This window comes from Equus przewalskii, chromosome 15 (genome assembly GCF_037783145.1).
Source record: "Equus przewalskii isolate Varuska chromosome 15, EquPr2, whole genome shotgun sequence".
NCBI lineage: Eukaryota > Metazoa > Chordata > Mammalia > Perissodactyla > Equidae > Equus > Equus przewalskii.
In genome coordinates, this window is record NC_091845.1 from 48982413 (window position 1) to 48995914 (window position 13502).

Genomic DNA, 13502 nt, shown 5'->3' on the forward strand with positions numbered 1-13502 from the left:
AATTTGGAACCTCTCTTGGATGGCAATTCATACTTTCCCAGATGTAATTTTATTTAAGAAACAATTTCCATATGTTTCATTATTATAAAGGAAATACATGTTCACTGTAGAAGAGTAAAATTCCGACAGGTAAAAACAAAAAAACATTGACAATGCCAGCGACCTTGTCAACCATTTTTAACTCATTGGTGTATATCTTTTCACACCCTCTTCTATACTGTGTGGTATGTATGTGTATGAATTTTAACCATAGGGCAGTAAAAATAAATTTTATTAAGTATAAAAGCAGTAATTAATGAAATAAAGAGCAAAAACTAGTAGCCTTGATTGGTACCGCCAAAGGCTTATTCTTGAAAATAGGTAGATCTTTGTTGGTCTCATCTAGGGAAAAGAGAACAGCACACAAATTTACAGCATTTGAGATAAGAACAAGGACGCAATTAGACAAATGGAGGAGATTAAAAATCTAAGAGAAAACACTGTTTGCAAATGTGTAAGAATGCTACCAAAAGGCTTCTGGGGAAATGCTTAGTGACTGGTGGAAGCAGTCTACTAACAATGAGGAATCCGCTCCATTTAATTTGGAAACATTTCTTAAGATCAAGCTTCCAGGTGTGGGTGGCCCTGGACAGGCAGGTGACGCACAGAGGTGGTGGTGGCCGCAGAATAGAGGTCAAGGATTGGGGATGGTTCAGCCACATCGAGTGGGTTGTTCCTGTGCAATTAGACGAACTCGGGCATGCTCTTTAACACTCATGTTGTATTACATTGAAACGCCATCTTCACCACCCTAAAAAGGTTCAAGTTCTTTATCAGCAAAGAAAACATAAACCGAACTCCTGAATCATTCGCAGTCATTTTTTATTCCAAACATGTATTTTTGTAAACCTGCATTCCTCAAACAGTGCAAGTGAATTAGAAGTGACTGCATAGACTTTAATACACGTGACCTTATGAGGAGGAACACCCCTCCCGCCCGAATTCCTCAACGGAAACGTACATGGATGCATCAAGTTCTGGAAGTGAAGTTAGCGTGGGTGCCTGCCATGCAATAATCACTCTTAAAGCTTTTAAACTCACTCTGCCAGTCACACCGTGCACATTAGAATTCTAAAAAACATTAACAAGGTCTGAAATCTAGATCATTGTGCTATAAAGCGTTGCACCACATGGGAGATTTGTTCATTATCCCCACAATTTGCTGAAAATCAGAAGACATTCTAGAAGGTTCATTTTGGCCCTACTGGCTCTGTATCCTCCCTTCAACGATTCTTTGTTTCAGAAAATATTCTCCACTGTGTATATTATTGCTCTATATAGCAAACAAAACATCGACTAAAACTCTGCATACTTGGAGCATCTCTGAAATGACACTCATTTTCTGCCTTTTGTCTGTTAAAGGGCCATTTCCTCCAATAACAATCCTTTGCAGTGCCTCTAAATTTTGGGATGTTTGAATCAGGCATAGGTTCATCAGGTGTAGGTTTCACATGTAACCCATGCGCAGCTGTGTTCACTTGGTCATAATGCCTCATCCAAAAATAAAAGAATAGAATAAGCTTTTAAAAAATTACCATGCTTGGGTTCAACAGGTAGCATGCGGCACACATATCACTTGAGGGATCCACTTCCGCATTGAAAACGAGTCCCAGATGTTTCCAGGAGACCTGTTGGTTTTCTGTTTGTTTTTAACCTCCTTGCCTTTGGCTCAAGAGCTGCAGGCTATGCATGACCCAGTGAAGAAGGACTTTCTATTGGATTTCCTACAAAGTTTACCAAAATTCAGAATGCTGATAAAATTGGTGATGATGATGGAACTTTCCTGAAGAATTGACTGGGAAAGCCTCAGCGACCTCAGTAGCAAGTGATTTTGGTTGTGTGCCTGCCAGTCACCATGAAGCTACTGGACCCGCTCACTCCTATGAGTGTCCTCTTGTTTCTAAACTTCCTGGCTTCTTTGTGACAGGTCCAAGGCTCACTTTCGGGATAGTCCCAGGTAAATTGAGCATAAGTGAATCATTTGTCAAAAAGGGGCATTATTTTACTGGATTTTTATAAAGGTCTTTTTCCATATTTAAAAAGCATCTCAATCATTCTGACCATTGGTTAAAACCATAGTGAATACACGACTAAAAGTTAAAGTGGACTGAAATAATGCTCTGCAAGAGAATATCCTATAGGATTCCACAGTGAACTCATAGAAGCAGGAAAGGTGGAAACTGGAAGGCACTGTGGAATTTTAAAAGAATATTCTAGGGAAATAACAGACACACCAACTCATTGTGTCTGCTTTTCCTGAGAGGGCTCCGAGCTGGATGGAGCTGGTGAACCGCCCAAATTGAGAGAGCGCTAATAATCTGGTTGACTTCTTTCTCTATCACTGTTCTAAATGGTTGACTCCCCCGTGCCTGCTGCCCCACCTGCTACTCAGCACGATCAGACAAGCAGAGGCACTGTCCTTCCCCAAACAGGCTCTAGAGTGGCTGCCAGTATTTGCTCCTGGTGATGCCATGTACGATTTTTTTTAAAACTGCCTTATGAAGTCTTAGTAATCTCCTGGATATGTGCCCACTCATGTGGGTCTACCATTCAGAATCAACCAGAAACAAATGGATCCCAGCTCTGAGACTGCCCCCAGGAGCCTGCCCTTCCCCAGATGAGGTTTTCCCCTTGGCTGGCAGAACTGGGGGCCTGTGAGTCACCCTTCTACACTGTCACCAATGTGTCTGCACCCCTGCAGGAGGCTGGTTAGTGGCTGTAAATGCATGTGGCCAAAGCGGCTGATGGAGCCATCCCAAGCCTACCGCCTAAGAATCCTAAATGATTTATTAAAGGACAACATGACACAATGAACAAGAGTCCAGCAAAGGAAAGCTGCAAATGAGGTCTCATAAAGGAGTCCATGCTCTACACTCCATCGCAGGAAGGCTTGCCTCCCCCAGGCAAAATGTGCCTGTGGTGTTCTCTGGGGAACCTAGCACCTAGCACAGTGCCTGACACACAGCAGGGACCCCATAAATATGATAAATGAGTGACTAAAACTCACTCAACACTGCTTTATTACTTTTGAGTAAACTCATAGGTAAACTCGGAGAACTGGTTTCTTTGCCTGCATTCGCGCTGTAGCTACCTCTGTGTCTCCATCCCTCTGTCAGAACATCCTCAGCCTCATTCTAAGATCAGCCTAGTTCATGCCGTTAATCCTCTGGGAAGCACGATACATTCATTATCTTCCTGTATCAGAGTCAATTGCATAAGAAATGAAAAGACACACATTCCATGCCAGGTTTGCAATGGCCCAGCACCCTTATAATTCTGCCAAAACTTTAGATATGTTTCTAAGTATTAGCCAAGTATGTGTATAGAAAGTCTGTCTCCCCTGAACTTGAGTTCTATGTCTTTTCAACAATGTTCACAGACCCCCGGCAACATGTTAGCTTCCAGTAAACAAGGTCCTATAAGAAAGATCCTTGGTCTTGTTTCTTGTTTCATGCCCATTTGATGTCTTCTGTACATACCTGGGGCTTGAGCAGGCTGTAATAAGCCATTAAGGACTCTGTTAGATCCTGCTCTTAGCCACATGTTCTCTCTCTTACCAGAGGGTTATCCAGCAGTGGTAACAGCAGCCATAGCTGCTAACAGTTATTGAGTGTTCTCTACGGGCCAGGCGCTGTGCTGAGCATGCTACATCCATCATCTCATTGCCCTTTTAGGAAGTCACATTGCACTCAAAACTGGGCAGCACAGTGCATCTGATAATAAACACTGTCAAATAGAGACCTTGGATATTGAAGGCCATAACTGAGCATTCACACGTGCAGGGGCTGGGGGAGGACGTCAGTGCTATGCCCAGATCCCTGTGCATCATTTCTCTGTGCCTCCCCAGATCGGGGGTGCAGCTCTCCTTTAGAGAACTGCCCCTGAGCTACTGGAGCCATTTTGCCAGCAGGAACTGAGAGCAGAAACTTTACATCTCCCCCGGGTGCAAGAATATGAAAGCTCAGCTCCCTTGCCTCAGGTTGGGACAACTCTGAGGCATAAGTTATTCTCCAGAGCTCCCCTGCAGGATCACGCTGAAGCTACCCTCCAGGGGAGCTTTCCTGAAACGGCACCCTTCCCTGGCTTCCTTCCCTCACTTCCTTCCTGATGTGCCCTGGGAACACTTCCTTAATAAGTTACTTGCATGCCAATCCTTGCCTCAGGATCTGCATCTTGGGAACCCCACTATTTTTTTTTTAAAAAAGGATAGGTTGAATGGTCATCTCTGGGAAGGAATCCGCAATTACCATTGGCTGGGATAGCAAGAGTGACAGGAGAAATGGAGACCTCTGAATTCAAATTACCATGAAAAGGCAACACATCACAGCATTCAGATACAAGTCTTTGCTTGGTGGGCACTGATTTAGTCCTTGTGGTGCGTGGACTCTGATGCATGATGTCCACGATGAGACGCCATTCTGAGGTTTACCAGATGACCACCTGGCACTGCTCCAAGCTTTCATCTATTAATCCAAGGAGAAGGAGGATGAGATGTCTGCTATATAAAGGTGATGCAGAGCAGACCTGTTGCTAGGAACCAGGTTTTTCCATCCAAATTCCTGTTGGGAATCTTCCAACGAAAGATACATATGAAAAAACACTTACAGTTCTTTAGCACATTACTTCAAACTTGACTTCAGGCAATAAAGATGTGAAATGTCTTAGGGGTCTTGCCACAACCACAGTTTATATGCAGCACCGCCGCTTGGTGGATTCATTACTCGAGGTTTCTTCAGATTATTTTCTCTGCAAGTCTTTTTTAACAGCAAGTTCCAAAGTACAATAAGATTTTTATCCTTTAAAATTTGTATGAATGTACATGTATTTCCAAGATTTCAGGCCAGATATCAGTGCTTGAGTGAATTATATAACTATTTAATAGAAATAATAAAACATCGATACAAATATAAAGACATAATCAGTATAAAAGGCTTATATTTATAAAAATACTTTTAACTAACAGTTTTCCCCTGAGGGTTGACCATGCATGTTGCATCCATAAATATTGCTCGGCTCTGTAGCTTGCTTTCCAAAGTTCAGAGTTCATCTTTAAAAGGAAGTGGTGGTGGCTTCAGTCATGTGACCTGGCCAAAGTGGCTGCCTCAGGCTGGCACCTGGGCTTAATAGAATGAAGAAGAGAACAGCATCAGTGGGGCCTCCGAAAAATCTGGAGAAGATTCTTTCTTCCAAATATGGAAGATACAAAGATCAAGGATGACAGGCGAATGATTGGGTCACGTGACTGGCATGGCAGTCACTGGTTTTTCTGGACCCAGTCCCAACTGTCTTCGTTCTCTTTCCGGTTCTTCTCAGCTTCAATAATTTCTTTGTACCTTCGGCGAAAGAAGCCCATCTGAAAGGCAGAAAGAGGAGAGGCTGGGTCAGACATGCTGGGGAATCAGCTGTTTGGTTGCAAGACAGTCTGGCCTAGGAGGAGGCATGACCCACACTGACAGTGCCAGGAAGGCTGGGAAAACTCCTCAGATTAGACCAGTTCAGAACAAGCTTTATGTGGAGCCACTTTTCAAAATGCCTGGACCTCCTGCAGGCTATCTTACGGTAAGTTGTTCGTTCCTTGTAAAGTGCTTCTGGTGGAGTACTTCCCAAACTGTGTGCAGGGGAACGCCAGTTACTGAGAATTATTTGTAGGTGTTTGGGAGTAAAAAAAGAGTTTGGAAAATGACGCATTCTTTCTTTCTTTAAGAGAGTCATAATGTACAGTAGAACAGTAAAGGATCAAATAACCCCTCAGTAAAAGATCTAAGAAACCCAGGACTTGACACTTCCCAATCTTATTTGGCTTATGATAAACCTATTAATATCCTGAGAGATATTAGCCATTGTGGAATAATTTGATAAGTACTGCTCTTAAATAATAGGCCTTCAAAGTGTCTGCAGATCTGCGTTCTATCTTGCTGTCCTCTAGATCTTTCTTGCAGACCTGTGAAACTCATGCTGCAAGTGCACCACAGCGGCAGTGTGTACCCCGCTCAGAGGCCTCTCGCCCTGATCCAGATGGCAGTTTCCTTGAGCTTTGTTCCGAAAAGATCTTGCCCTCTGATGTCTTTTGGCTTTTCACGTATGGTAAGACAAGCTTCTAGTTTTTCTCACACAGTCATCACAGGCCAGGCATTTGAGCAACTTTTTGCAGCCCCAAGCTTACCTTTTCCTCCATGCTCAGGGAGACCTGGCATCTCTTGTTCTTTGCTCACCAGCATCAGTGGCCTGTTTCTGAGGCCAGAAATCCCTCCCTGCACCTGACCTTAAACATGACTGACTGGAGTGGGTGGACAGATACCCCAGCGCCCCCTCACCTTGAGGGGAGCAACCTTAAGGTGCGTGTCCCACCAAGGTCTCCCAGTGGAACTTGCCCACAGTGGTAACCAGCTTAATAACACATCCTTTATTGGTTTCCTTCTCTTCCCTGTCTCGCTTCCTTACTCCCCTATGAGTGTTTCCTGAGACCATCTTTGAAATAAATTACTTACCCTCCAATCCTTGTTTAATCCCCTTGAACAGGGGAATTGAAACAGACACGCACACTGGGTCTGCTGCTGGGAGGCACGCTGCTCTGCAGGTTTATGGTACAACACTATCATTAGCTTCTAATTTCCACAGTCATATTTGAAAACCCTCATGACTAGTGATCTCTGCAGTCTGCTGCCAACAACGAATGTACATATAAAACCTGTCCTAAACAAATCATAAGCAAACCTAGCTCTCGTGGGCACACCTAACTTCTTTGTTGTCTGCACATTTGTGCTCATGTTCCTTCACTATGAGCCAAGCATCCAGTCACCCTGATGGTCATGAGCTCTCCCAAAGAAGGGAAAGCAGGTGGGGGTCAGGATTTGTCTTGCTGCACCATCTTCCTATCCCCGAAGAGGGCTTATTGGCCCAGCCAAAGATGAGAACTGTCCAAGAGAGCTGCCAAGAAAGAGCCGATCACATGCACTGCCAAGGAAATCCTGCGAGTTTGCTCTGAGGGGAGTCAACCAAGCAGTGCGGTCTGAACAACTGGGGAGGAGGAGAAGCTTTCTTAGAACAGCTGGCAAGGGTTTTGTGTTCTGAGCTTCGATGCTCAAGGCCAGTTTTGTGGCAGGCAGGCAGACACTGAGTTCCGAGTGTTTTCAGCCCCTGAAGTTTCTTCTCAGCATAAGACCACATCTGTCAGAACCGCACTTTCCGAGGCCCCCCGACTTTTCTCTCCTCAAACCTCTCCCACCTTCTCCTCTCTGCAAGGGATGTGGAAAGGGTGTTTGGCCTGAAGGGTCTGGATAATTAGAAAAAGGTCGTTGTTGTCTCCTCAAAGCACAGCCAAGAAGGCCACAAAAGCAACCCAAGACTTAATCAAAATGTCTAACTAAGAAGTTACTGCTTGAAACATCATTCTTCAAAGATAAAGATGTGGTTGACTGGGTAAATATGTCACATGTACCTTCTGAGCTGAGGAGAATTGTGAAAATAAGGCTGGATACAACACGGAGATAAGATTCTTTACCACATAACTCTGCCTGCTGATGGTGTAATGTTTCCATAATACCAGGTTACTCATGTTTAATTCCAGAGAAGTAACATACTTCCACTGGGGCGCTAATCAAGCAGAATTCTAATTGTCTGCTCCCTTGTTATCTTCTGCATTTGTCTTAGGACTCCTTGAAGGCAGGATTTGTGCATTTTTATCCCCAGTGCTCAGCATCTCGCCTGTACGTAGTACCAATGATAAACTGCGAAAATGCCCACAGTTCTTCATTCCCCCGTATCCAAGCCCTTGAGCATGTGTAGCAACTCCCAGCCTGAGGCAGATCTACTTCCAACACCTTGAATCTGCACTGTGACTTGCTTTGATAACTGGATACAATGGAGGTGATGTTGTATCAGTTCCCACTTAGGCCTCAAGAGGCCTCGCACCTCTGCTTACTTCCTCAGAACGCTGCCCGGCCTCCATGTGGACGAGTTTAGTCTAGCCTGCTGAAAGATGAGAGTCCACCCAGCTGAGGCCCTCCTAGACCAGCCAACACCCAGCTGCCTGCAGAGGTGGGTGTGAGTCCAGCTAAGACTCAAGAACCGCCCTGTTGAACTCAGTCCAATTCGCCACCCACAGAATTGTGAGCTATAATAGATAAGCAATAGACTCTTGTTGCTTTTAAGCCACTAAACTTTGGGGTGGTGTGTTATGCAGGACGAGTTAACTGATACAGCACTCGATATTTTTTGTGTGACTTACTGAATGAACCAATACCCATAGGAATGCTGGCAGAGCGGCAGCTGACAGGGTTCTGGACATAAAGAGTATCTCTGTACTGCTGAAGAGCATCATTGTACTTTGTGCTGCTGAATAGACTTTTCTTCTTCACCTCTAGGAAGGACAAAGGTCGGCTCCCTTTCTCATAGCTGTGCTAGAGCAAGGATTTGATAGAGTGTGTACAAACAATCCAGCCAGGACTTAGAGCACCTGAACTAATTCTCATACGTGGCTCTTGTGTGCTCATGTTTTATGTATGTCACACTTGTTACCAACACAGTGAAGGTGCCAGCATCTCCTGCAGGCATCCAGAAGCAAGCTCTTTTCTCTCAAGTGCAGTGGTGTCAGCACGAGGCCTGAAAATCACCCCCAACCCCCAGCAGTGACTGTAGAGCTGCTCTCAGAAACAGCCTTGCAAACTCTATGCCCCGATCCAACACTGCAGGCTCTCAAGAGCCCCGTTCCCAGCACGACCTGTGTGTAGTCTCTTGGATGGGAGGTTGGAGCTGCCACTGACATTTGTCCTTCTTCTTTGGAACCCAAAGACCATTTCCCAAAACACGATCCACTCATGGCTAGGGAGTGCTGGGTTACAGTAGTGCAGGCTGTGCACTGCATATGAGGAGCAGGGTGCACGCACATTGCAGGTATCACAGATATGTAAATTTATTACAACTATTTCCCAGCAGAGGGCAGTAAAGCATCTTTTCCAATAAAGATTTTTTGAATTTTCTGACAGATAGAAGGAAAGCGTCTTGAGGAAGGGGTGCTGTTTACTAGTTTGCATAAAGGTGCCATATGGTCTAGTTGTAGTCCTGTCAAACTAATATTGTTTCTCACATGATCAAACTAATTCTAGTTCAGAAAAGGAGAATATCACCTTTTTGTTTTTGTTTGGAGCCGTTTTTGTTCAGCCTTTTGATAAAGAATCCAAAGCCCAAGGCTCTGAGTTACCAGGTAATGGTCCCTGGAACAAGTGTGTCATCCTAGGCCTGCCAGGTGCCAGAGGTCCTCCTCAGAAGAGTCGGATGGGAGAGACGTGGCATATGGAGCTGAGTCCTGCTCACTCTCCAGCTACCCACCCTCTGGACCACAGCGCAGGGTCATTTTCTGGCTCTGAACACCAGGGTCTTTGTCTCTGCCCAGGAGACGGATGGCATTCTCAGACCTCTCCCAGCCGTGGAACACAACAATGGCTTTTCCTGTTGGTCCCCAAAGCACACTTGACACTGCAGCCTATGGTGCACACAGCTGTGTACCTAGGACTCACACAAAGAACGAACAAGGCACAGAGTCCTTGCCTGGTGTCCGTTTTTCACAAATATTTTTTGGAAAGTGTTGGAAAATTGAATTTTCAACTTTTATAATAAAGTATGGATAAATTATAAAGTGTTAGGAACTGCAAAATTCTTAAAAATTAAGATAAAATAAGACTTCAAAGACATTTCTCTCCTGCAAGGGCCTCCCATAGGCATACACTGACACTCTCGTTAGCACTCATAGTTACTTTGGGGCAAACCTTTCAGTAATGATGGGCAAATCTGTTTTTGCAGCCAGCCAAGCCCACCCTGAGGGTGCTGGGAAATGATTAGTGATGAGTTTAAGCTGGACCCTTAGCAGCCCCACACTCAATTCCAATCCAATGAAGTCAATGTTTTTCTGCACTTTTTCTGGAACCTTCTAGGGCTTGCTTTGCCACTTGAGGGGCAAAAGGCTCTGTTTATAATGGTTCTGTCTGTAGCAGAGGAAGCACTCATGGAAACCCTAGAGGAGGAGAGACTGAAGCCAAGCTTTGCTCAGCTGTAAGCTGAGGGAGCAGTGTGCTTTCTGGCTTTGTGTGTGCTGGTCCTGATAGGGGCTTGCCGCCCCAGAGAGCAGCTCACTGAACCCTCCTGACAGACTTACACCATTTTCTGATATAAACTTGTATCAAAAGCAGCCAGAAAACCAGAGAAACAGCAGATTTCCCCTGAAAAGCACTAATTAGGGGGGTGCTGCCTGAGGCATGAGGCCTAGGAGGAAATAAGGCCTGACCGAGTTCTGGGGTCTGCAGCGCTGCAGCAGCAGCCTCTCCTGCCCAGCCCACTTTGGGGTGACTGAGGGGCTGGCAGCATAACTCCTTGGCATCTGGTCTCTTGTGAGATCCCCTCCCCCTCCTTCCCTGGCCCTTGGGCTGCCTCCTGTTTCTGGGTCTCTTCAGTGACTTGATTATTTACATAGCATGTCTCTGTCTTGAGATTTCGACAGTGCAACATCAGCCCAATATTTACTTCCAAACATAAATAAGTCCCCACTGAGAGTCTCTGGCACATGGTTTTGATTGAGGCAGAGTGAAGGGTGTCTGTGCGTGTGTGCGCACTCACGTGCGCCTGTGTCTGCTCGTTTTCTTTTTCTTCAGAGGTGGGGAAGCAAGGATAGGTTCTCACAGCCTGGTTGGAGGGAAGGTGATAACCCTAAAGACCCGTGCAGGGGCTGCCAAACCTTACACAGTCTCTGAGCCATTTCACAGATTTATTTTTCTAAGTGTTTCTGCTTGAGGTCAGAAGTAAGGCTCTCAAATAAAAACCATGAGCCCAAAGCCAGTCCTAAGGCAGCAGGCTCTTGGAACAGCCCAGCTGACTGGAGGCAGCCCTTCTGTGAGGGCACCCTGCAGCCTGCCTCTTCACCACTCGTCAAAGGGAAGAGCTAGCAGGTCCTGGGCCTTTGGGGAAGAGACTGGTCACAGGGCTGGCAAGGCAATGGCACTTCGCTTTGCCCCAAGTCATCTCGGCTTGCAAAGGGTCTGAGAGGAGGGAGAGGAAGCTTCCTTGGCTGAAAGCAGTAGAGCATGCGGAGTTTTTCTCCTTCACTGAGTGGGGGTCTGTGTCTTTTGGCAAACTGCACGAGGGAGAGGGGAGAGGGGGAGAGGGAGAGAGGGGGGCAAGGAGAGAGAAGCCTGGGGCTCCAAATGAGGCTTTTTCTTCTAAGGGAAAAACATCCCAGCATCTTCACTCTCATACCACGTGACTCAGGCTGGCTTAATGAGTTGAAGGCATTCCTTAAAGATGCAAGTTACTTACAAGATTGTTACCCTTACTGTACCTCTGAACAAGTGACCCTTCTTCTCATAAACAGGCCTCTAGGACTGTCTTGAAGAGGTACCAGGCCTAGGCCCAGGCCGCTTCAAACCTAGTCAGGGGCTAAAGGAAAGGAGAGGGGACTCATTTGGATTTTTCCCCTTAAAAGAGTTTCATGTTTCAAAGTTTTCTTCCTGCACGGTGGTTTGGCAGGCTACTGTGATCCTCGCACATAAAGTTTAAATTATGGCTCCCAGTGTCTGCTAACATCCCGGCTTTGGGAAAGCTGATTAGGATCCATTTCAGTATTGAAGAAGGGTCTGGTTAGCTCTGGGCCCTTGTTGTGGATTTTGTGCCAGAGCCAGGGCCTGCTGCCGCCAAGAATGAGAGAGTGCCTGGGATGCCAGCAGGCGGGCCTTCTGGAAGGCCCCGGGGTCTGCCTGGAGTCAGAGGCAGAGGAGGAGGCTGAGTGCTGGGCAGGGAGCCTGGAGCTCCACTCTGGAAAAGGGTTGTGCTGACCCCATAAGGTGCTTCTCTCTTAGACAAGCAGTGCATGATGGGCATGTTAGTTGTACCCCAGTGATGTGTAGGAGGGAGCTGGTGGCGCAGCTCCTTCACCTGGCTAAGTCCTGCTCACCCCTCAGGGCATGTCTGGCTCAGCCACCATCTCTGGTCACTTCACTGCTTTTCCCAGAGGTCTTGAAGACTGAGTGAAGGCTCTGTTGCTGACCTCTGTCCCTTTGCCCCCAGCTGCCACCTACTAGCGATCCAATACTGTTTGCTGAATGAAGGCACTGGCCATCTTGCAAGTGTAAAGCGTGCTGGCCCACAGGCTGGTGTGGCATAAAGAATGCATCAGCTCAGCCAGCTGCTTTGTTCTGTTTTCAGTACCATGCCATGATTTATGTGACACATTTGTGGGAACAACCATTTTTGGCTCATGAGCTCAAGGCAATGGCAAGCAACCGCAGGCAGCAGGGTCAGGAGCAACTCTAAGGGAGCTGCAAGAGGTGTGGCCCTATAAAGGGAAGAGGACTTGAGCACTGCCCACCTGTCTTCGAAGACTCTAGGGAAGTGTTTCCTAGTCAGTGGTGGCAACTGGGTACCACTTAGTGGCTTTCCTTGTGAGGGGAATTATGTGTGAGATATGATAATAAGCCAGAAGCAGTAAGACCTCCCACATAACTCAGATATCAGGCTGGACTTTAAGCCCATTAATCAACAGATTTATGAGTACTGGACTGTCAATGTGACATTACATCTCTATTCAATATATATTATGCATCATTCTTAGGTCATAGACGTAGGAATCAGAGTTGACAAGAGGTCTGTAGTTGAAGTTTTAGGAATATGTAGGTCTTCAAAATAATCCTACATTTCATTTGCCCGTCTCAAAGTCCTATGAAGTCACCATATTTAGTTAGGCCTTTAGGAAAGAAAGTATTTTTCTGAAAGAAACTCCCTCCGCCAAGCTCCTTACTGCATTATAGCTTTGCCTGAACAGTCTACCCATCTGCATGTTGAGTGCGTTCATGAACACTGCACCAAAGGAACTCAATTGTGATTTTATCTATGATACAATGGAAGAGAGATGAGGTTTCCTCCACTTTAAAACAATAAAATTTCTGCTTAGGCAAATCTTCCTTTGTAATATTGACTTTTAAAGAAAAGATTAAGATTTTGCTCATATTTCCGAACATCACGTATGTAGCAGATAAAAGACGGCCACAAACCCTTCGCCATTCATCCATTAAGAGGCAGGGTCTCTTTCTGCTCCCTTGAATCTGGGTTGGTGTGTGACTGCTTTGACCAACAGATACGGCAGAATGATGCCATGCCAGTCACAGAGGGTAAGCCACTCTTGCAAGGCCACATAGCTGGCAAGTGTGACAGCCAGGGTCCTAGTCCACAGCTGGCAGCCTGGGAAGCCTGCGCTCTCAGTTACACACTGTACGCTACCTTTCATTCCTTTTCATTCCCCTGGGGTGGGGCTGGGCGGAGGAATGGTGTCATCTGCTCAGTTTCTGGAGAAGTTACTGCACAGCACTCACCACTCTCAATTAGGTTTACAGCTCACTGTACTAGATTGTGAGGTGTTCAAGCAAGGGAAGAGTCACAATCATTGTTGCATCCAGGTGCCTAACTCAGTGTTTGGTTCAAAG

The 13502-nt window shown here is 46.0% G+C and overlaps 1 protein-coding gene across 2 annotated transcripts in view; it reads right to left on the reverse strand.

Annotated features, from left to right (window-relative positions):
- Positions 1–844: 844 nt before the first annotated feature.
- Positions 845–13502, reverse strand: part of ITGA9 (integrin subunit alpha 9) — a 331274-nt gene continuing 318616 nt past the window's right edge. For both annotated transcript variants that reach the window (XM_070577273.1, XM_008524662.2), the window contains exon 28: positions 845–5392. In XM_070577273.1, coding sequence (XP_070433374.1) covers positions 5294–5392 — 99 coding nt within the window. In that variant the 3' untranslated portion in view covers positions 845–5293. The remainder of the gene's footprint in view (positions 5393–13502) is intronic.